This window comes from Canis aureus, chromosome 5, assembly GCF_053574225.1.
Source record: "Canis aureus isolate CA01 chromosome 5, VMU_Caureus_v.1.0, whole genome shotgun sequence".
NCBI classification, from domain to species: Eukaryota; Metazoa; Chordata; class Mammalia; order Carnivora; family Canidae; genus Canis; species Canis aureus.
Genome location: NC_135615.1, coordinates 2,446,786 through 2,468,198, shown reverse-complemented (window position 1 = coordinate 2,468,198; position 21,413 = coordinate 2,446,786). Strand labels below are relative to the sequence as shown.

Below are 21,413 nucleotides of genomic sequence, written 5' to 3'. Positions count from 1 at the left end.
AGGCAGTGATGGTTGAGGCTGTCTTAAAGAAATCTATTTTGATTGCCTTCTAAAACTCAGGACCCCTGCCCTACATCTTCCAGAAACAGAGCCAAATTGTTCACTCCCTGAATTCTCCCTTGCCATCCTGCTGAAAATTTCTTCGTGAATTCTTAAGTTTTCTTCCTTCTGCTCATTCCTTATTCCTCAAGCAGGTATTATTTCTGAGCCTGGAGATCCACATACTCACGTTCAGCTCTGTAGTCTCTCCTCTCTTGCTACCTAATGAGAACCCTTGCATAATTTCTTTCTGTGCAACTCTTGCATTGCTCTTGCCATCATAGAACATCGATATGTCCCAGAACCAGGTTTCTGCCTAGGTGCCCTTAAGTGTATTGGTGACAAGTAGTCTTTTGTACTCTATGTATCTACCAAGCTATGTGAACCAGCCATGTAATGAGGAAAAGAATTCATGGAACTCCTTGAGATGAAAGTTGAATTTTTTCTGTAAATAACTTTAGACTGCCCATAAATGATTTTAATTAAGTTACAAAGCTTACTCTTGGTTGCTTATTTTAGCTTTCTCATTATTCCTACTTTTCAAGTGAACTTCTGGGTTATTCTGGTTCTTTAGGTTCTTTACGTACCTGGAGCAAGTGATGTAACCTAATTTATTTCTTGAGCTAAAAATGGAAAGAAAAAAATCAACTAAATCTAATATATATTTGGGAAGTGTTAAAATTAGTTACTATTACTTTCTTTTTATGACATTTCCATCTACACTTTAGAACTCAGTGAGTGAGTGATTTCCACAATCTGTAGATATCAGATGAATATATAATATTCATTATATTATTATATATGCATATATAATATTCACCACTATCTAACTAACATTTAATTTTTGTATATCTCCAAGGTTCCCCCAGCAGAGATGTAGGACCTTCCCTGGGTCTGAAGAAGTCAAGCTCATTAGAGAGTCTGCAGACGGCAGTTGCTGAGGTGACTTTGAACGGGGATATTCCTTTCCACCGCCCACGGCCACGGATAATCAGAGGAAGGGGATGCAATGAGAGCTTCAGAGCTGCCATCGACAAGTCTTATGATAAACCCACAGTAGATGATGATGATGAAGGCATGGAGACATGTAAGTTTATAATATCTGCAAGAATAGCAATTATAAATGACTCTATGGAGCAGCAGTTCTTAAAGTATGCTCCAGGGAACCCTAGGGGTTCCCATTATCCTTCAGAGGAATCAATGGAGTCTAAACTATTTTCATAATAATAAGATGTCATTTATCTTTTTACCCTTGTTCTCTTACAAGTACACGGTTGGGTTTTCTAGAAACAAGCAGTCATTTGATATTGCAATAGATTGCAGAACAGATAGAAGAATCTGTCTTTTCAGCCACATAGTAAGGGATTTGCTGAAATGTAAAACAGTGCCATTGTTTGTACTCACTGTTTTTGGAGTTATCGTTTTATAAAAATGTAATTTCTGTTAAGATAAATTTTGATTTTTATAAAATAATAGTTTTAGATCCTCTCAATTTTAATTCAGTAAATATTGATAGAGATAATCCACATAAAAATTATTTTGAATCCTTAATAATTTTTAGGAATTTAAGGTTATCCTGAGACTAAAATTAAAACCACTGGTATAATGTGATAACTCCAGTAAATATATACAATGATCTGTGATTTTGAAAATGTATTTTTGTTTTATTTTTATCAATTACCCTTGCTTTCCTTGATCTGAACTAGCATATTTGTGTATGTATATATTTCAAAATCACAAAATATTTTAAGCCAAGATTATTGAAAGTCAAAGGTTAATATTGAGCAATAGGTTTTCCATAGAATATTGAGAAAAAAAGTAACATTTAAAAATATGTGCAATGTTATGGGGAAGCTATCTTTATAGTTAAACATTCATAAAAATAACCATTCCATTTGCTTTAAAAATCAGGAAACAACTTCAGTAGTATATTTACTTATAAGAGAAAAGCCTCAAGAGTCCTAACAGTAAAACCTGTTGGTTAGCTTATATTGTTCATAATGCCACTTTATATTTTAGTTTTTAACTTCAAATGTGACTCTATGCATCTAACCTTTTTTAGAAAAGTTAAAGACACTGCTGCTCAAAGTTCAAGCAAAGACCAGAGATAATTTAAGTGGATTCTAATTTACTTGCAATTTAACTTTCAGGTAAACTGCTTCTATCACAAATACCTAAAGAAGGTTGTGGTGAGGAAGAAAAGTTTAGATAAAAATCACATTCTGAGGAGACTTAAAGTGAAATTATGTCATTTTGCCTGTTACATGTAATAATGTGTTCCAGGAAGATGAATCCCACTACCATAACAGCATGCAAAGCAAAACTTGGAGAACTGCTGTACCCCACCCCACCTTCCCGGCCCTTTACCTAATTCTCTGGCTCAAGCTGAATGGAGCTTTTTACCTCTATCCAGCCAGTGATTTCAAATGTATACAACCTATTCCTGCCAGATGAAGAACATATTTTATATTTTTGCTGCCAAGTCTGGGCTCCAAGATCCTGAGTCATACATAATTTCCACCCTCTTGAGTTTACCTCACTGTATCAGTGGTTCCTTTCCAGCTGACCACTGTGGCTTGTGTAGCCCTACTGTGGAAGCATCTTGCTTCTGTCTGTCCTGGGTATATATTTAGTAAGAATATAGTACTTTGGCCCCCCAGTAGTAGTTCTTTTTTAAAGCTTCTACAATTTATGATGCTTTTGAATTTTTTTTTTTTTGTTCTGGTTAAAATGTTATTTAAATTCACTCATAAAATGTAATTTTCTCACATATAACATTCATTTCAAAGGCATCAGGGGATGGAATACATATCAATACAAGGCATGTTTTTAATTCCTATAGGGACAGCCTTCAGAGTTTCTCACCAGGGTGGTTAGACAACTAAGTTTGTCCCTATATGAACATAGTTTCCCTTTATAATTTGAAATAACTGGCTTAAGTACTTGATATTAAACCTTTTTTTTTTAAAAAGATTTTATTATTCATGAGAGACACAGAGAGAGAGGCAGACACATAGGCAGAGGAGGGAGAAGCAGGCTTCCTGCAGGGAGCCCTATGTGGGACTCATCCCAGGACCCCAGGATCATGACCTGAGCCGAAGGCAGATGCTCAACTGAGCCACCTAGGGGTCCCTATTAAACCTTTTTCATTCAGCTGCCATTGAGATAAAAATAAGCAGGTAGATAAAATAAGCAGGTAGATAAATAAGCAGGTAGATAAAATAAGCAGTTTTAAACCATAGGTTAAGTTCTAGACGAGAAATGGGAAAGACCTTTGTGAAGTGTGCATCTACAACCACCAAGTGCTGTGTTTTCCCAGAGTCCTGATTTTATAATTTTTCTCCCTAGACCAGTCTGTTGAACTCAGGATACAAAAAAAGAAAGAGAGAGAAGGAAGGAGGGAAGGAAGAGAGGGAGGAAAGAGAAAAAAAGAGAAAGAAAGGAAAGAAAGCAAAGCAGCTATTACACATTTCAACTTTTGCAGCCTGCGTTGTTGAGATTGCATCAGTGGAGTGGAGTGGCCACTGAACTGACATTCAGGCAACTTGCATCCTAGTCCACATAATTCTGATAATTTTGGGCTTATGGTCAAACTACCTAAAACCCATGAGCTTTAAGTTCCTCATTGTGAAACAAGATTTGGACAACCAGGTCATTGATTTTCAAAAATGCATGTCATGACCTCTGGCTGGGAGGGGAGCTCAGCTTTGCGCGGGGAGCCCAGGAGTTGGGGGAGGCTGAGTAGCTGGGACTCTGCAAAGCCATCAGCCTCACCCTTCACCCTGCTGTCACCCCTCTGTTGCCTTAGCACTTGTGGGTTTTTAAAGTAACTTCTAATACATTGCGGTTCTCTGTAAAGTTTAATTGTAATAAGGCATAGTTTGCTGCAGTTTTTTAGAAAATTCTTAAAAAGCTCTGGTTTAGATGATTTGCATGGTTTCTGAGTTCCTTTCTGGTTTTAACATTGCAAGATTCTGGATACCCATTCACTTACTGGCCTAAATCCTGTCTGCTAATCTCTCAGCTTCTGTAGGGCCCACAAGGGAAGACAGCACCATGTCTGATCTAGTCCTACAGAACCTGCCTCTCTCTCTGTCTCATGAATAAACAAATAAAATATTTTTAAAATAAGTAAATAAAATTACAAATCAGAGTCCCTCAGGCTTGTGCTACTGCTGGTGTTCCTTAGGCCATCACCGTGGCACGTGGCTGGGGGCAGAGAGGGCATCTGTGGCCCCAGCTGTGAGAAAGGCCGGCTCCCTCAGCTCCTCCCTTGGTTTCCTGGACCCTATGCTTTTCTGAGCCCGGCTCCAGGATTCTCGTGGCCTGGTCCACGCACTTTCTGCGCTTGGGGCCTCCCGGCATCCGCCTTGTCCTGTGTGGCTGAGCTCCGCATCGCGGTCGAGGCGGCCCCCCAGTGCGGGGCAGACGGGGCTGGGGCCTGCGGCAGGGCCGCTCGCTGCTCCACAGGCCCCGAGAGAGGAGCCCTGGCCTGCGGACTGCCCCGTGGGTGCTGCGCGGCGCCCTGGGCGGGTCGGGCAGTGGTCCGAGGGCCGGAGCCCCGGCCGCCGGGGCTTGATTGCTCTTGTCAGTGTGGTTGCGTCTCCCTGGCGGCTGGATTTCAGGCTCGGACAGGCTTTCCTCTCCTCAGCGGTGTGGGCTTCAGGGCCGGGCGCCGCAGAGGGGGCCAGGGACTGGGGCGGGCTCCGTGTGGACTCTGGTATCTGTCATCTTCTGTAACACTTTCTTCCTGCGGAGATGGCAGGAGCCAGCGTTTTTGTCTCTCATTTAATCCATCTGGCCTCTCCATGTTGTGTGTCTGTCTGGATCAAGATGGAGCTTTGTATTCTGGGACCCATTATCTCCGGGGCCCTACCTGTGCTTGACAGGTCAGGGCATCTACAATCTGCTCCCTCTTCTATGCAAATTACCTACCCTGCCTGGCTCTCAGCAAGTGGCTTCTACATCTCCCATAATAAATCAGTTTCTGTTACTACTGAGAAAATACATGCAATAACATTGCTTTGTTTTCTTCTTGAAAAATATATGGTCCCATTTTTTTTTTTTTCCTGTTAAAATTTGCCAATTTTAAGTGTTACTGTCAGTGCAGAAACAGCTTTTTGTTTGGGTCGGGAGGTGAAACACCATATGAAACCAAATACTGTCTTATTAATTGTACCTTCTGATTTTTAAGATAGATCTAATTTATAATTTTAAATGTGAAAACAGGGAGGCAGATTGCTTTTGAGTAGCTTGCCCACTTTCTTATAGTCTCTCTCATCAGGAGATAAGAAAAGACATTGCTCCAGAACATACATAACTTAGGGTAACCATATGAGATTTGAAGAAAGTAAATTTATGTTAGTAAATCAGCTAATATGAGAGAGTTTGGGGTAATTTTTTTGTTTATTAGTTATAAAACAGCTTATTGCAGTTGATATCTCAGATTTTCTGTAGTCAGCATTCTACACCCTCATAGCCACTCTTCAGTACTACCTATCTGAGCAAAATATGCAAACTAGGTCTAATTTTATCTTAAGCAAAGTCCATTAGATTATAGAAAATCTGCTGTGACAGAATTCAGGATGTGGGTTTCAAAGTCAAAGTACTTTATACAAGAGTACCTATTTGATTAATATAGATAATCAGATGTCAATCTATAAAAAATTTTGTTCTTAAAATGCTAGGAATAGCCTGCCCTCTTTTTTTTCTTTTTTTTTTTTTTTTAAGATTTTATTTATTTATTTATTTATTTATTTATTTATTTATTTATTTATTTATTAGAGAGCAAGAGACAGAGCATGACTGTGGGGGCGATGCTGGGGCAGAGGGAGAAGCAGACTCTCTACTGAGCAGGGAGCTCAATGTGGGGCTGGATTCCAGGGATCACAACCTGAGCTGAAGGCAGCTGCTTAATCAATCCATTGATCCATCCAGGTGCCCTGCCTGTCCTCTCCTTTTAAGCCATTTTGTATACTTAAATATCACCTTCAGTTTAAGAAAAAAAAAAAAAACTTTGATTAATTTTAGGAAGTTTCTCAATGCAATATGGGAGTAAGCATGTGAAGTCGCCTAAGCTATTCCTCCTATTTCTTTTTGTAGGTGAATATTAACTTAAGCTAAAAGTACAACAAAAAGTCACATCTGAAGTATTTGAATTATAGAATCCTCATTTTAACCACTTTTTGATAAGGAAAAAGTATTTACATAGTTGACCAAGGGCATACTTGTGAAACTGAATCATACTGAATGCATACTTTCCGATTCATAGTCCTGTGACTTTTTCTAGAATACTAAACTTCCGAATGGGAAAGCCCCTACACTAAAGCTACTTTGAAGTATTTAAGCGTATATTCATGAGTTGTGGCACCTAAAATCTGATTTTTAGGCTGTAAGTTCCTGAGGGCCATGGGGTAGTTCAACCCAGTGGATAAACTGATACTTAAGAAGTAACATGGTTAAGGGCTATCATAGTGCACAGGTTACCATGGCACCAAAGTTTGGGGTACCCACTTAGCTTATGTGGATTAGAGCAGAAAGGGAGGTAGGGGGGAGAAGGCTTCCCAGAAGAGGTGTTAGTGGAGTTGAGTGCCATTGCTTGAGTGGTCTTTACCTCCGTGTGTAGGGACAGAACATACAGAGTGGGGACCTTCTCTGGATTGCCATAGTTTGATTAAGGTTGATGTGTATAGTGCAGGTGACAGCATAATGAGGAATAAGATTTAAGTGAAATCAGGAGACAAATCACAGACAACTTTGTTGAAATTATTTTTATTTTATATGAAGGACCTTAAAGTATCTTTGAAGAATTTCAAGTATGATTGCTGGGGTTGTAGGATTGGGGATTGCTATTGGGGATGGGGTGGTAAGTGAGCGGTACTGGTGCCCAAGAAAATCAGTTATATACTAGTAATGCAATAATCCAGGTGAGTAATGATGCTTGGCAATGCCAGAGAAAAGGAAGAACTGCATTTACACGCTTAGCATCTCATAAAGATAGATGATGATGATGTGATTTTTCTCATTAGCGCTTCCAGGCTCTGAAACTTAGAATCATCATCGTACTGTGCAATCACTCCATTACCAAGCTTTCTTAATTTTTCCTCATGAAATCTACTAATGTCATACCTTCTGTTCAAATCAGAACAGTCCTAGTCCAAATCCTCATTATTTAATACCTGAAGTTATTGTTAGGATCTCCTAACTGGTCCTGCATCTCTAGATTTGCTGAGTAAGCTCTGTAATCACATTCTTAATTCTCATTGTCCTTCAAACCCCCTGGCTTGTTCTTGTCCAGACTGTGTAATCTCCATAAGGTGTATCTTCTTACTACCCCCTAACTTTGCCTCTACCCTCTTATGTGTACATTAGATTGTCTTCCTTCTTCAAGAAACTTATTCCCAAGCAATCTGATGGTCATCCCTTGACTTTCTAAAGTGCTATAGAATGTGTCTGAGACTTCTAGTATAAAACATCTTTTAACATGAAGAAGTTTTTGTGGATTCCTTGTATGGACTGGCTTGATAGTTACAACACTGGCTTTTGGGAGGTAGACACTTTGATTTCTCAATAAGTAACAAAATAGAGCCTGGCTAGCCATCCACTTCTTTATCACATTTGCACATTGTTGAGTTGTTATTTATTTTTGTTTTTGTATTTTTTTTTACTTAAAAGAGTAAGAGCAGTAACCTGGAATTTCTTTGACACTATAAATAATATTCTGTGTATTGTTGAAACCTAGTTTCGACACCAAGCTCAAAAATAAATTTTTAGTGGAAGTTCCAACAGTAGAGTTATCGGTGCTACCGTTTGGTTGTGTAACCAATCCATTCGGTCTGTTGAAAGGAATGCCTTCAGCTTCACTATACATTGTCCCTATGGACAGGAAGCAGTATCTATTGTGCACCATCATTTGAATGTAAAAATCAATTAGATGCTGAAAGTAAATGTGCAGGGTTTCAGAAAATTGAGGGTATGACCCTCATTGTTCTGTAGCATTCTCTTGGGAAGGGAAGAATAATGGAATTGATATTTTACCAGTATCTTGAGCATTTTACCTGTTTTGTTGGAGGGAGTTTGGAAGATAAAAGTAGAAGCCCAAAATGGTTTTTGGTAGTTAAGTCTTCAGTTCTTTGGAAGAGTGATCTTAATTGTTTTCACCCTTCTAGCTACTCTTCATTCGAACATAAACAGTTATTGTTGTTTTTTATAATGAATTAAATATTTTTACATTAGAGTGTTTTTGGAATCATCTATTTGACCTGTCCTCCAGTTGCTGAAACCACTCCTGTGATAGCACTGGTAAATGTCACATGTTTCTTCGTATCTTTCTCTCCTTTCATAGTCAGATTCTTGATTCTTTATCACATCAGTTATTATTCCCACCCCACATTTTAGAGTAAAAGCTTTTTAATTCTTCATGTTTCAGGTTTCATGGCAGCTGGTTTTTTTTTTTTCAGCATTTTGTAAAAGTTTTCCATTGCCAAGAGCTCATCATTCCAATGTTAAAAGTCAGAGTCCAGAAAAGCAGATCCTGTTATTCGACACCATCTGTATCGCTAGCTGTTCATTTTCCACATCTCTCTTCTTTTCCAAAGTCAAAATATTCAACTAAAATAAGAAACAAAAATAATTTTTATATCCCCAAAGTTCTTGAATCCTGCATAGGATTTTGCAGTGCTTGGGAGTCCAGGCTTCATGTATTTTTATTACCTTTTTTTTTTTTTTTTTTTTAACCTAAGATTAATCAGTAGAAATTGGTAGGGATCAGTGGATTTTTAAGTCTAGTGAAATTTTCCAATTACTAATGTCTTGCTTGAACATACTCATTTTTAGTTTTAAGAAGATAAATTCCTGAGACTTAGTCATCCTGTGTATAATTATTCCATTTAATTCTTTGTCTTCTAAAATAAATTATAAGTTACTCAATATGTGGTTCAATCATTAGGTATTTCTAATACCTAAGGTGTTCCTTTATAAACAAGGAACAATAAAAGATAGTTTTCCATATGATTGATTCTGTTCAATCATTCTTATTCAGTCAACAAATATTTAACGATGCTTCTTTGAGCTATGCCCTCAGAGGAAAGGACTTATTTACTGGTGATTAAGAAGTAATATTATCATTTCTGTTTTGTTTAGTTTCTCTGTTTATACCTATTGAACAATTCATTTAACTCTAGTAGCAAGTCTGAACAAATCATTTAATTCTAGCAAAGTTGTCACAGCTATCAGAATTATATTAACTTTTAACTCTCATACTTGTGATAGACTTTAGATATTCCACAGCTGCTCTAAAGTTTGATTTATGCAATGTACCTATTAGGATGCTTTCAGCTGCATTTAATAGAAAATCCAACTGAGACCAGCTGAAACCATGAGGAAATGCGCTGTCTTACATAGCTGAGGTCTGGAGTTGGGCGTCTTCAGGGGACCATTGATTTCATAGCCCAGTGGTGTTACCAAGATCCATTGTCTTCTTGCCCTTTTGGCTGCACTAGCTACAGTTCAGCTTATCCAGAAGGTAATTGCAGAGCTTAGATGCCTTTTACTTTCTTCCAGAAGGGAGTGAGCTATCTCCCCAAGGATGGAAATATGCCTATCCAGGCAGAGGGGGCCATGCTCAGACTACTAACACTGGACTATTAAATCAAGTGGCAGGCATCCATAAGTTGGTCTAATACTGAATTAACCTATTAGAGCTAGATTGCTTCCTGAACATGATCAGCGATCCATTAGAAAGAAAGGGAGAAAAGGATTGTGGATAAGCAACCAACGGAGACCATTACAGTATCAACAGTAGCAATGCGGGGAGAAAAGACAGAAAGACTCTCAGGAACATGTGGTTTAGAGTTATTTTTTTATAAGATTTTATTTATTTATTTGAGAGAGAGAGAAAGAGGGAGACGGATTGAGAAAGAAGGAGCAAGGGAAGGGGCAGAGGGAGAGGGAGAAGCAGACTTCCCATTGAGCTGGGAGCCTGACATGGGGTTTGATCCTGGGACTTAGGGATCATGAGCTGACCTATGCAGATGCATAACCAACTGAGCCATCCAGACACCCCTCAAATGAATTTTTGTTAGGAAAATGTTTGTGAGGACTAGATAGAAGTATTTATTTATAGCGGAAGCTGCAGAACTTTTGAATTTCTTTTGAAACCTAACGTCATTTCCTCCATAATCATTAACATATAAGTGCCCAATCTTTTCCAAACTTCTTGGTGACCCAGTCCTACCATGATACCTTGCATAATTAAGTAGCTTAATTTGTAACATGGACTAGAATTTTAATTGAGCTGCATTTGCATCTGTTAAAAACATGGTAATTAGGTATGTTTTAATTGCCGAATGATGGTACTGCATTAAAGAGAAATGAGCAGCTTCACATTAAACCTTCTTCAGAAAGAAACTTTTAAAAGTATCTGCCTTCACAGGTAATCATGTGGGAAAGTTTAGTGCATAGAGCAGGTTAAAGTAGGCAGGAGTGTTAGTCAAAAATAGAAATTTCTATTTGTTTGGAAGGAGATAATCATGTTTCTTTGTGTAGGCTATCTGCAAAAGGAAATCAAATCATCTGTAAGGACCAAAATTAAAGAGAAGAAATATATAACATAGCATTTAAAATAGATCATCTAAATGTAAGTTTGTAATTAGTTCTTGTATTATATATAATTTACAGCAGGAACACAATTGATCAAGCTATTTACTGCCAGTACTTTTCTTACTTGAAAAATTGTTTATATGATTTTTTTTCTATTTTCTTTAAAGGAATAACAGTATTTTATGTATCTTATTATAAGGGTGGTATTACATGCACAAAGATTGTAGAACTTTAAAAAAATAATCTGACCAGTATTATCAGTGACCTCGAATATACATGTTTAAAACAATTATACATGTGTAGCCAATTTATTTAAGCTTTTGGTAACCACCATAATTCTGCATGGGGACAAGGTAAAATGAAAGGTTCTTATTTTTTTATTTCAAATAATGTTAGAGTTCGAAGTATATATACTATGATACTCTAAAAGAACATCTTATGTTTGTACATTGGAAGCCACATATTGCTAAATATTTTTAATTAGTTGGCATTCAGAGGGATTAGTTAAATCAGTACACTCCCAGAAGAGTTTCTGTGATAATGTATTATCTAAATTAGAATGTTCAGATTAAGCATAAAGAATTCTCAAATGTGCAAGTATCATTTTAAAACAGTCCACTTGCTTGGAGCAGGAAACTGAGCTAGGATTTTTGATTTTATAAAATGAGGTTACAAAACTCAGAGTTAATAAATAATTTAATACCAATTTTCTCTGTTTCACTCAATTTAGAAAATAAGTTGTATTACATACACCAGAAAATTATTGGGAATATGAAAAGAATTGGCGAGAAATATGAATTCAGCATATAGTCAGTTGTGAAGACACTGCCTTTATTCTGTTACCAAGCCAAGAGCAGACATATGCCCCTTGTACTTCTGCCAAAACTATTAGGCAGAAAACTAGCAGAACTGCTACTGATACTTCCATTCATGATTTATGATAATGGTTGCTGTGGAAGACTAAGTCATTTACATTTATTGAGCTCATTTTTTTGTTTATAGTTTCAATATTGTAGAGGGTTATAAAATCCATTAGACAACACTGTATAGCACTAACAGTAATCGCATAAAAAGATACCAGAACCTGCTTAGAGCTAAACCAAGTACAATGAGCCTTCCTGATGTTGTTGTTGTTGAGGTGTGGCTAGTTTTGGCAGGCTTGATTAGAGGGAAGTAGGTATTGTTCTGAAACTAGAGGAACGGCAATACCTAGAAATTGGAGAAAAGTTTGGTTGGGATAAAGTTATGAGTCAGGTTTGCTGGTAGTCTTTCATCTGCTATCTGCGTGCGTCTGCCTAGCAGTCCTCATTTTAGAAGTTTAGAGACTAGAAGGCAGACATGTAATCATATCATTTGAGAAGTGCAATGATAAAAGTTTGTTACAGAGAGTTTTGGAAGTGTAGGTAAAAGAGGTTTCGCTTGTTGGGAATTTTAGAAAATTCATTAGCATCCATTTATCTATCTTGAGTGTATCAACAGACCTAGGTTTTATAGTTCCCAAGAATTTCTGAGAATTGTTTTATAATGATTTGGATGATTATCTCACAGTTGAGACCATACCGGTTTCCCAAAGCGTTGAAATAGCATTTGGCAATCAGGTAGGGCACAACCATGTTTAAGGGTGTCAGACTAGGTGCTTCAACCCTGCTAAAGCTATATTTATATTTTCTTAGGAGATTCATATATGAAAAGGCTACCTAGAATAGCACATCTTTGGGTAGTTGACCAGAATATTCTTTCACTGCTCTGTGTAGACTACAAAAAATTATAGCCTTAAAACTAAGCATTTATTTGTAAGGCTAGGGATTTTCACTAGCAATGCCCATCTGAAAGTTTTAACAGGCTTTCTCTATCAAGTCTGCACCATTCCTATTTGTATTAACCAAGAGGAAAAAAAAAAAAAAAACAAATTTTTAAAAGTCTACCGCATCCTTTGGAGCAGGAAAGTGGTTCACAATTAGATAACCAGTGCAGAGGGAGACCTTTCAAAAGTCATTTCTGTGGTTCCTGGCCAGTCCTACAGTTTTGTATACATTTGATCTAGCTTCTTGAGTGATTTTATCAACATGAGCCACAAGTCATGGCATTGAATGAATATGTAGGATTGACAATAGGTTTCTGAAATACGATGCCGACACCGGGAATTATCTTCTAGGCAGACTGTGTAGTGACTGGGTGATAGATTACCTCGATGTGTGTTGTATGGAGCATGGAATTGAACAATCACAAACAGCAGAGTTGATGAAAGAAATGCATGAAGGTCTTGCTGAAGTATAACTGTATGGAACATAATACTAGAAAGATCCCTGGACTGGCAGTATGCTAGCCCCACACTTTTCTCAGCAAGAAATGGAAAATGTTGGACTAAATGACCTCTGAAGTATGTTCTGGATTTAGATGTGGTGATGGTTTTATTCTTTAGCTATTCTAAGGCATGACCTGCTGGCATGAGAAATATATTGACTCATGTTTTTAACCAAATGTGTCAACAAAGGAAATTGTACACTTTTTTTTTTGTATTTTGCTAATTAGCTGGCATTGTTTTAAAAACTATTAATTTGAAGTGGTCATACCATATTGATAATATTTTTTCTCAGATTCTGGAGGGCTTAACAGCAGAACACTAAGATACCAAGTTTGTTTTAACTGGTCTTATTATGCTTTGGTATTGTGTATTACTAACTCAAGTGTCCCTTGGTGGTGGAGAGGCAAGACTGAATTTCACTTGAAGATATATTAACTTGACTTAGAGGTCAGTTCTTTGTGAAATATTGGGAAAAGGCTTAACTGTTCTATTTGGTTCTGTGTTAAAAGAAGCTCAAAAACATTAATTCACACTTTATTTGTTGATGCAGGAGAATAAGATGACCTCAGAAGTTAAGGGGTAATCCGAAGCCCTAATAATTCTTAATATATTTGGAAGAAAATCCTAGGCAACCGATCTTAGAAAATATTTATCAGAGTGGCTGTTAATATATACATTTATTGTTTTTTTTACCTAATAAATTCTTAAAATTCTTTTGGTAGGTGGAAACCTACCCCAGTTACTTGTCATTCTTTCAAATCAAAAACTTTGGGGTATTGAAGTGCCTTTGGACCATATGCTTACAGAGCATTGGTTCAAAGAATAGAATATTCTTATTACTAAGCAGATGTTTTATCTGCAGACTTCAAGAGAGTGTGAAGTTATTGATCTACACATTTTCATGCAGAGTTATTTAGGATTAGAAGATAGAGTAGCTTTTGCTTATGATGTTGGCCTTATATAATGACAATATAAGAAGAAGTTACAGAGACTGTAACGATCCAGTCTTTTGTGTGCAGAAATCACAAATGCACATGTTTGGGAGCCTGAAGAGAGAAGTCCCTGTGCTGGTATTGGTGTGCTTACTAGTGAATGGTGTAGTTTCACAAATTAATGAGGGGCTAGAGTAAGATCTACATTATTCTTATCCATGAGGAAAGGGAGCACTTGAGGAGGGGCTGCTTGTTTTCTTTGCATTTTGCAAATACAATACACAGGAGCCTTAGGAGTCAGTGCTGTGTGATAAGCACCTACTAATCCCTCTAGCAGTGCATGCTCTGTATCAAGGAGGATGTTACCCCTAGTGAATCAACATCTCGCCAGGAAACTGCTTCTCTCTTATGTTGGCATGTGATCTTCACATAGGAATACCCATGTGCATAGTAACCATCCACATCATATGTTCAATTTTAATCCTCCTGAAAGTAAATAGCATTGGGGCACCTGCCTGGCTCAGTCGGAAAAGCATGTGACTCTTGATCCCAGGGTCGTGAGTTTGGATGTAGAGATTACTTAAATAAATAAAAACTTAAAAAAAAAGTAGCATTGTAGTCCATGTTGATAGCAGGGTCAAACCACAGTAGAAAATGTGGGAAAGCAAAATTCACACATATATTTTAGCCTCCTTCTCTTTGTTCTTTTGGTTCACTATGTTCCTTATCCATTTTTGTTTGTTTGTTTGTTTCCTTTCCAAGTGGAAGAAGACACAGAAGAAAGTTCAAGATCAGGGAGAGAGTCTGTATCGACAGCCAGTGATCAGCCTTCACATTCTCTGGAGAGACACATGAATGGGAACCAAGAGAAAGGCGATAAGATGGATAGGAGAAAGGATAAAGCTGGCAAAGAGAAGAAGAAGGACAGAGACAAGGAGAAAGACAAAATGAAAGCCAAAAAGGGGATGCTGAAGGGCTTGGGAGACATGTTCAGGTAAGTCTTTACCAACTCAGAGCAGATCATCCCTAGACAGATGTGAGCATGAGGTCAATAAAAACACAGACTTGAAAATCTTGTCTTTGAGGTCCACCAAAAATGTTTTCTCATGTTCAGTCTTTGCTCTGGCACATGTAATTTCTCAAGGATTTCACTTTAGTTATTTCAAACCATGGTAGCATCCTTAAAGATGATATCTTGCCAACTACGTAAATAACCATGGAGAGGAAGGAAGGACAAGTCTCCCTTTTAGCTATGCATAAGAGTAAAAGCCCCAAGGAGACAAAGAGCTATTAAAGCAGGGTTTGTTCTTTTGTGTGTGTGAACAATGATTCATTATTTAAATGTAACACAGAGCTCAACTTAGTGGTAGCATTTAAAGGTTCATTAATAACAAGTCTAATAAAAAATGTTACAAATAGAGCTTCAATTAAGCTGTGTTGATTAATTTAATACTTATTACTTTAGTCTGTAAAGATTTCATTAAACGTAGTCTCTGGCTGTTTCCTGACAGTTGTTTTTGTGTATCTAAATTATACTCTGGGATTACTTAGCATATCGTTTTTTACAAATCTGTACTACACAGTAAAAGTGACAAGTCGTTCAGAAGTTGCACTGAAACTCTCCCATAAACGTTCATCTAAGGTGATTTATAATATTCAGGCATTTAATGTTAAATATAAAGATTGCTCGATTGTTCCATAAATTACACCTCTAAACATATCAAGATGAGGGTTTCAAATTGAAAACATGCAGTATAGCCACTTGACTCTTCAGAAAATAGTTCCTCTGTATTAGGGATACCTTCCTTTTAACTTCTTTTTAATTGTAAAATGTGAACAAGAGGGTTTTTTTTTTCTTTTTCCCATGGAATTTTCTTGATTTATGAGCATGAGGTTGACCTCAATAACTCAGGGAGTTAAAGATACGTCAGGCCTGCAAAGTTGAGGACTCGAGGCACAGCCTACAGGCCATACAACAAAACAGATGTGCTCTGTACATGTCTGATTAAGTCGAGTGCATAGAAGAAGTAAACTATCGACCTAGATAAAACAAAGCCTGGTCTAATAGTGCCATTAGCTTTAGTGTAAATATGATGGGATTTCCATCTCTGATGCTTCACAGCATTGGGATTTTCAGTTTTACATTAGAGTTTTTCGTGTTGATATAATATTTTTGAATGCTTTTTTAGTCAGATCATCGTTCTTCATTATATTCCACATCTAAGAAAGCCTATCGGATGAAATTGCTCTAACTGCCACTTTATTTCAGTTTCTATGTGAGCCAGGGGGCTTTTCTTTCCGTATATGCAGACTGACAGCTCGTAGGCTGGCACCTACATAATGCACGGACATAAGACCATTGCCCGTCAGTGGAAATTTAAGGAATATGTACTACTGTCTTCTTTAAATTAGAGGATATGAGTACCTGAGACTTACACATTCCTTTTTTTTTGTTTGTTTGTTTGTTTTTAAGATTCAATAAGATAGTGCAGCCATGGGTCCTGGTTCCCTCCTAAAAATCTCACTGAATGCCTCTTAGTTTTCCTTCATAAGCCAACATTAATCTGATACAGTGCTTTGTTCTTCTCATGGAATAAAAAAGCAGCAAATTTTGAGTGTGTTTTTATAAAATATGTTATTTTCATTTTTATTATAAATTGCTTTGTCTATAATTTACAACTCCAGAATAAGAGAGGCCTTAGGGTAGAGTTTTTCCTTTCCGAGATCAGAGAAGTAGATATTGTGGGGGGCCATGGGGACATGCATGTTTCAAAGGTATCCTGAATCCAACAACCACCTTTTTGCTGTAAAGCACTATATGATGTTTTCTCTAGACCAGATTCTATAGATTATACCGCAGTCTGTAATGAAAGCTAGCTTGGTGATAAATTTGTAATTCAAAGGTCTGCATGTTTTCGAAAACTAACTTCTGTGTTTAGGTATAGGGGTTAAAGAGGATTTGTTTGTTTTCCTAAAAAATTAGCTTGTATTCTCCCAGTGTTTAAGAATAGCTTTAAAGAAAATCACTGATGTTCGTACTTTTTGGGAACATAGCATTAGTGGTTTGCTAGAATCAGCCCACACTGGCTTGTGAGAGCCAATTGCTCAATGTTTAGAAATTTTGCCAAACGTTGTTGAACACAGCCATTATAAAAATTAGTTAAGTTTTATAAAAATCAAAAGCAGTATTCAGAATGTATGAGTTCCTAATTATTTTATCACCTTTTACAACTGTCTCTGCTTTTGAGGTCATTTACCCCTCCTGCATTGGCATGATGCTAACACTTTATGTGCGCGTGCAAACACAGCTCTCACCTGCTCAACCTTTAAGACATAATGTTGCTGGTTGAAAATGAGCCATGTAGGGAGAACTTATACCAGGGAAGTGTATGAGTTCCACAAAACAGAGCTGCTTCTCTAAAGAGAACAACATGCCACCAAGTGAAGGATGTGTGTATATACATTATACGTGTATTTCTTAAGTAGAGTCTCAGTATCTTGTCTAGTTTTCTTGAATGTGGCTGTTTTCCAACTGGTGCAAACCACTGCTTCAGTCCTTTGGGAAAGGGTTGAAGTTTGCCAAACACTTCTCCTTGAAAATGATCTGAGAATAATTTATTAAACATAAAATAAGTTTTTTGTCTGATTCTTGGCTCTTTTTTTTTTTTTTTTTTAAGATTTTATTTATTCATTAGAGACACAGAGAGAGGCAGAGACAGAGGGAGAAGCAGGCTCCTCGCAGGAAGCCTGATGTGGGACTCATCACATGATGATGAAGCCTGATGTGGGATCTCGGGAGTATGGGATCACTCCCTGAGCCGGAGGCAGATTCTCAACCACTGAGCCACCCAGGTGTCCCTGATTCTTGGCTCTTAATCCTTTCTTCACACCATTATTTTATGTTCTTAGTATTGGAGAAGACTTCTAAAGCATTGTTAGATTTTTCAAAATATTTTGTAACTACCTCTTATACTTTGAATCTCACTGTTTGAAAATACACTCTCAGATTGTTCCTTTTTTCTTTTTTTAACAACATAAGGGGATATAGTCCGATTTTAAAATTAGTCTCTTCCTTTCATTTTGCTCTCTTAAGGAGAAGAAGATGTGATTCCCTTAGCAATGTTGCTTTTAAATAGCTTAATCAAAATGCATATGCGCATTTCTTAGGACAGTTTGTAAGGAGGTTCAAGTGCAGCTGCCCAACACTGGCCTGAAGGGATATGTGTGTCAGTGTGTGAGCGTGTGCTTTTGTGTGTGTGTTGTTACGATTTTGTTTCCTCTTTTTGGTTCAGATAACAGAAAGAAAAGGCTAAGGGTCAGGGACGTTAAATATTGAGAATCTAGCTTTCCGGGCATATTGAGCTTTTTGTCTTTAGTCCTTCGAGGAGGTAATAATACATTTTCCTTTAAAAACAGGCTCATGGGCTCTCCTCCTCAAGCCTCCCCCAAACACACGCACTTTGCTCCTACCCCTATAGATTGTCTATGATTTTTGGTTAAATTTGAAGAGAGCCAAATATATGGAGTCTGTTTTTAAAAGGATATCAGAGGAAACTGTGGCATGTTGCATAGATGTTTTTATTTACTGGTATATACAGATGACATGGTTTTCTATTTCACACATTGAATAGTAGTCACAAAGATGATTTAATTATTGATAAACAGCTCTAGGAAAGAATATTTTGAGTCCTATGAATCACTCTTCTGTTTATAAATTATGGAGTACATGAAGTGCAAAAGCTGTCTTAATACAAATTTTAAATCACAAATTCAAATCTATAAGAAATCAAATAACAAATGTAAGGTGTTTTATGGTTGTATGAATTTCTCATTGTATATGTACTACATCTTTTGCACATAAGGAACTCCTGTTGCCTTAATTAAAATGGCTTTGTATCTAAGAAACCTGAGTTGTGCTTACTGAATAGGTAAACATGACGTGTAAATGTCATCATTCTTTGTGCAAAGTGTGGAGCAGAGGGAGGGTCTGGAATTTTGAGTCTTTGTTTATGTTGATTCTCAGATGCTTGGCTATTCAAATTTAATACTATAAAATATTTTTTAGAATTCTGCAATTGTATGAAATTGTACTAATGAGGGAAGGAACTAAATCTGTCCTCTAGAAGGAGAGAGATCTATAATTTGTTTCCAAGGCATTCATTTTTGAAGGAAAGGGACAGCATTTGTCAGCAACGTGTTTTTGCCTTAGTTTCCATCTTCAAATGACGATAATCCACAGAATGATAAAACCTTAAAATACTATTAGGACAGTGTTCTCAGACAGTAGCATTAAAGATGATGTGTTGCCCTTTTTCCAGGCCTGGAATATATATGATTTGATATTGCTTTGCCTAAAAGATTAGGATGGTTCTCTTTTGAATATGGTAGAATTGTCCCCACTCTTCAAACTGGAGGTTTCTTAGAAAGGACCTTCCCATGCATGCCGCAGGTTCACTTTGTGCTTTTGTCCCTATGTGATGGCTGAGAACCTATTGCTGTAGGAAGCTAAAGCAAAAGTAATGTTGCAATGTTACCATTAAAATCAAATCCTCCAATTACAGTTAAAATGATTACCTGGTTCCTTGCAGCACTGTTTTATTCACTTCTGTAAGAGGAAATGGGTAATTTAGTTTGAAACCTTGTTTGGTTGAAATCAGATACACTGCTATCTTTTCCCTTTTAGATAATGATAGTTTTCAGAATACAATGAACATGATCAGATTTTAAGACTTAATGTTGTAGCCTGGATTACACTCTAAACTTTGAGAGAATAACAAACAGGAATGACTGTTGCTTCCCTTACCTGTACTTACTAACTGTGTGTCTATACCGTGTTTCTCATTTAGCCTTGCCAAACTGAAGCCTGAGAAGAGATGAACAACAAACCAGATTCAAAAAGGTCTTGAGAAGCACATATTGCACAGTTGATTTTTAAAACAAACAATAAATTTACTTTTAATGAATTCTTAGTGGCTGTTGACGAATTTTGTTTACGACATCAGCAGTTTTGATGGTCTGGTAATTTCCATATTAATCAATTTGGAACTTTTTCATCTTGATTTCAAGCTTGGGGGTTTAAATTACTGCTTGAAAAGGCAGAGAAGTGTTTTTTCCTATCATTTTTACTAGCCCCTTTTCATAGTGGAAAACCATAGTCTAGCTGCTGGCGTATTCAGAAGTCATCAGCACACACCAATCCCATGTTAGAATCTGCTTTCAAGACGAAGTAATGTACCAGTTTGGTTTCTTGTATAACATGGTGGCTGAGGACACAAGCAGGTGCAGGTGAACAGTTCAAGGGCAGGGAGGCCTATGGGTTGGGACTATCACCCATAGTTGATAACCAAATTGGCAAGGTTGCCAGGTACTTTTGAGCAAAGTTTAGTCCGTTTGTAGGTTAGAGGGTTTAGACAAAAGATAGGAGGTTAGGAAAAGAGGTATCTGTGCCAGGGGGTGGCTGACCCAGCAAGTCCTTCCTGGGAAAAAGTAGAGATACTTTAGCAAATAGTAATTCTGAGGTTTACTAACACCCCAGGGAGCTAAGAGCACACACTCTTTTATAACAGTGTTTCTGGAAAGGGTCTACCTGACTGAGGATTGTAATCACACCTATCTGAACAAGCAGGTGGGTCTCAGCCTGTCCTTCCTTTAGGAGGAAGCCTTCTGCTTACAAGAAGCCTTAACTCAACACTTCTCCATTCTTCATGTCTTCAGAATTATAGACAGGGCTCTATCTAGTTAGCTTTATTCTCTGAGAACGCTGGGATTGTATTGTACTTGAAAACAATGTGGTGATGAAGCAGAGAACCATTTGCTAAAGGGTGTTGTGGAGCTGGGTTGTGTGCCAGTGAGGACAGGACTTTGCTCAGACTTGGCAGCAGCTGCAGCCCAGCCTCACCCCCTAGCCCCGCCAGGCAAAAGCCCTCACCTGTATCACAGGAAGGAGGCACCTATAACCATGTTTATTTGTTGATGTCGGAAATAGCGGGGCTCATAGATTTTTATGGCTCGGGCCTAATTGCCCTTCGGGTGAATGTGACCAGTTTCACATTGGCACTCAGTCTACACTGGGGCTGGTTTAGGGAATGCAGTTAAAATACATCTGTGGAAATGTCTACCCAGCTATATGAGAGACAGGCACAATACTTTCCAATAGAAAAGAAGAACTTAACGAGGGGTTTTTGCATAATTTTACTTGTTTTCTCCTGGGTGAGCTGGACCGAGACCGGCCTTCTTGTGTGAAGACACGTACTGGGAGGATCCCTCTGGATAAGTTTCAAATTTGTAAATCCCAAGGATTTAATATATGCTTCTTCTAATTCGAGTGGAAACAGAGGTTCCCATTTTTAACACAGGAAAATAAGTGTCAGACTGACCTGATAGCAAAGCCAAGTTCTAGGGTAGCTGATATCATCTTCTTCTAGAATTATTCTTTTTTGTTGTTGTTAGCAGTTTTAAATAGAGAACCTCTGACATCTACAGCACGGAAACTGACTGCGAGGGAGCCAGAGGAGTCACAAAGCATGACGGCTAGGCCT

The 21,413-nt window shown here is 37.7% G+C and overlaps 1 protein-coding gene across 26 annotated transcripts in view; it reads left to right on the top strand.

Moving 5' to 3' along the window:
- Positions 1 to 21,413, top strand: part of PARD3 (par-3 family cell polarity regulator) — a 648,392-nt gene that overhangs the window by 441,771 nt on the left and 185,208 nt on the right. For 24 of the 26 annotated variants that reach the window (XM_077896592.1, XM_077896595.1, XM_077896596.1 and 21 more), the window contains 2 exons: positions 899 to 1,126; positions 14,638 to 14,869. In XM_077896592.1, coding sequence (XP_077752718.1) covers positions 899 to 1,126; positions 14,638 to 14,869 — 460 coding nt within the window. Of the gene's footprint in view, positions 1 to 898; positions 1,127 to 14,637; positions 14,870 to 19,721; positions 19,839 to 21,413 lie in introns of those variants that run through there. The other 2 variants (XM_077896601.1, XM_077896600.1) reach the window with 1 other exon arrangement.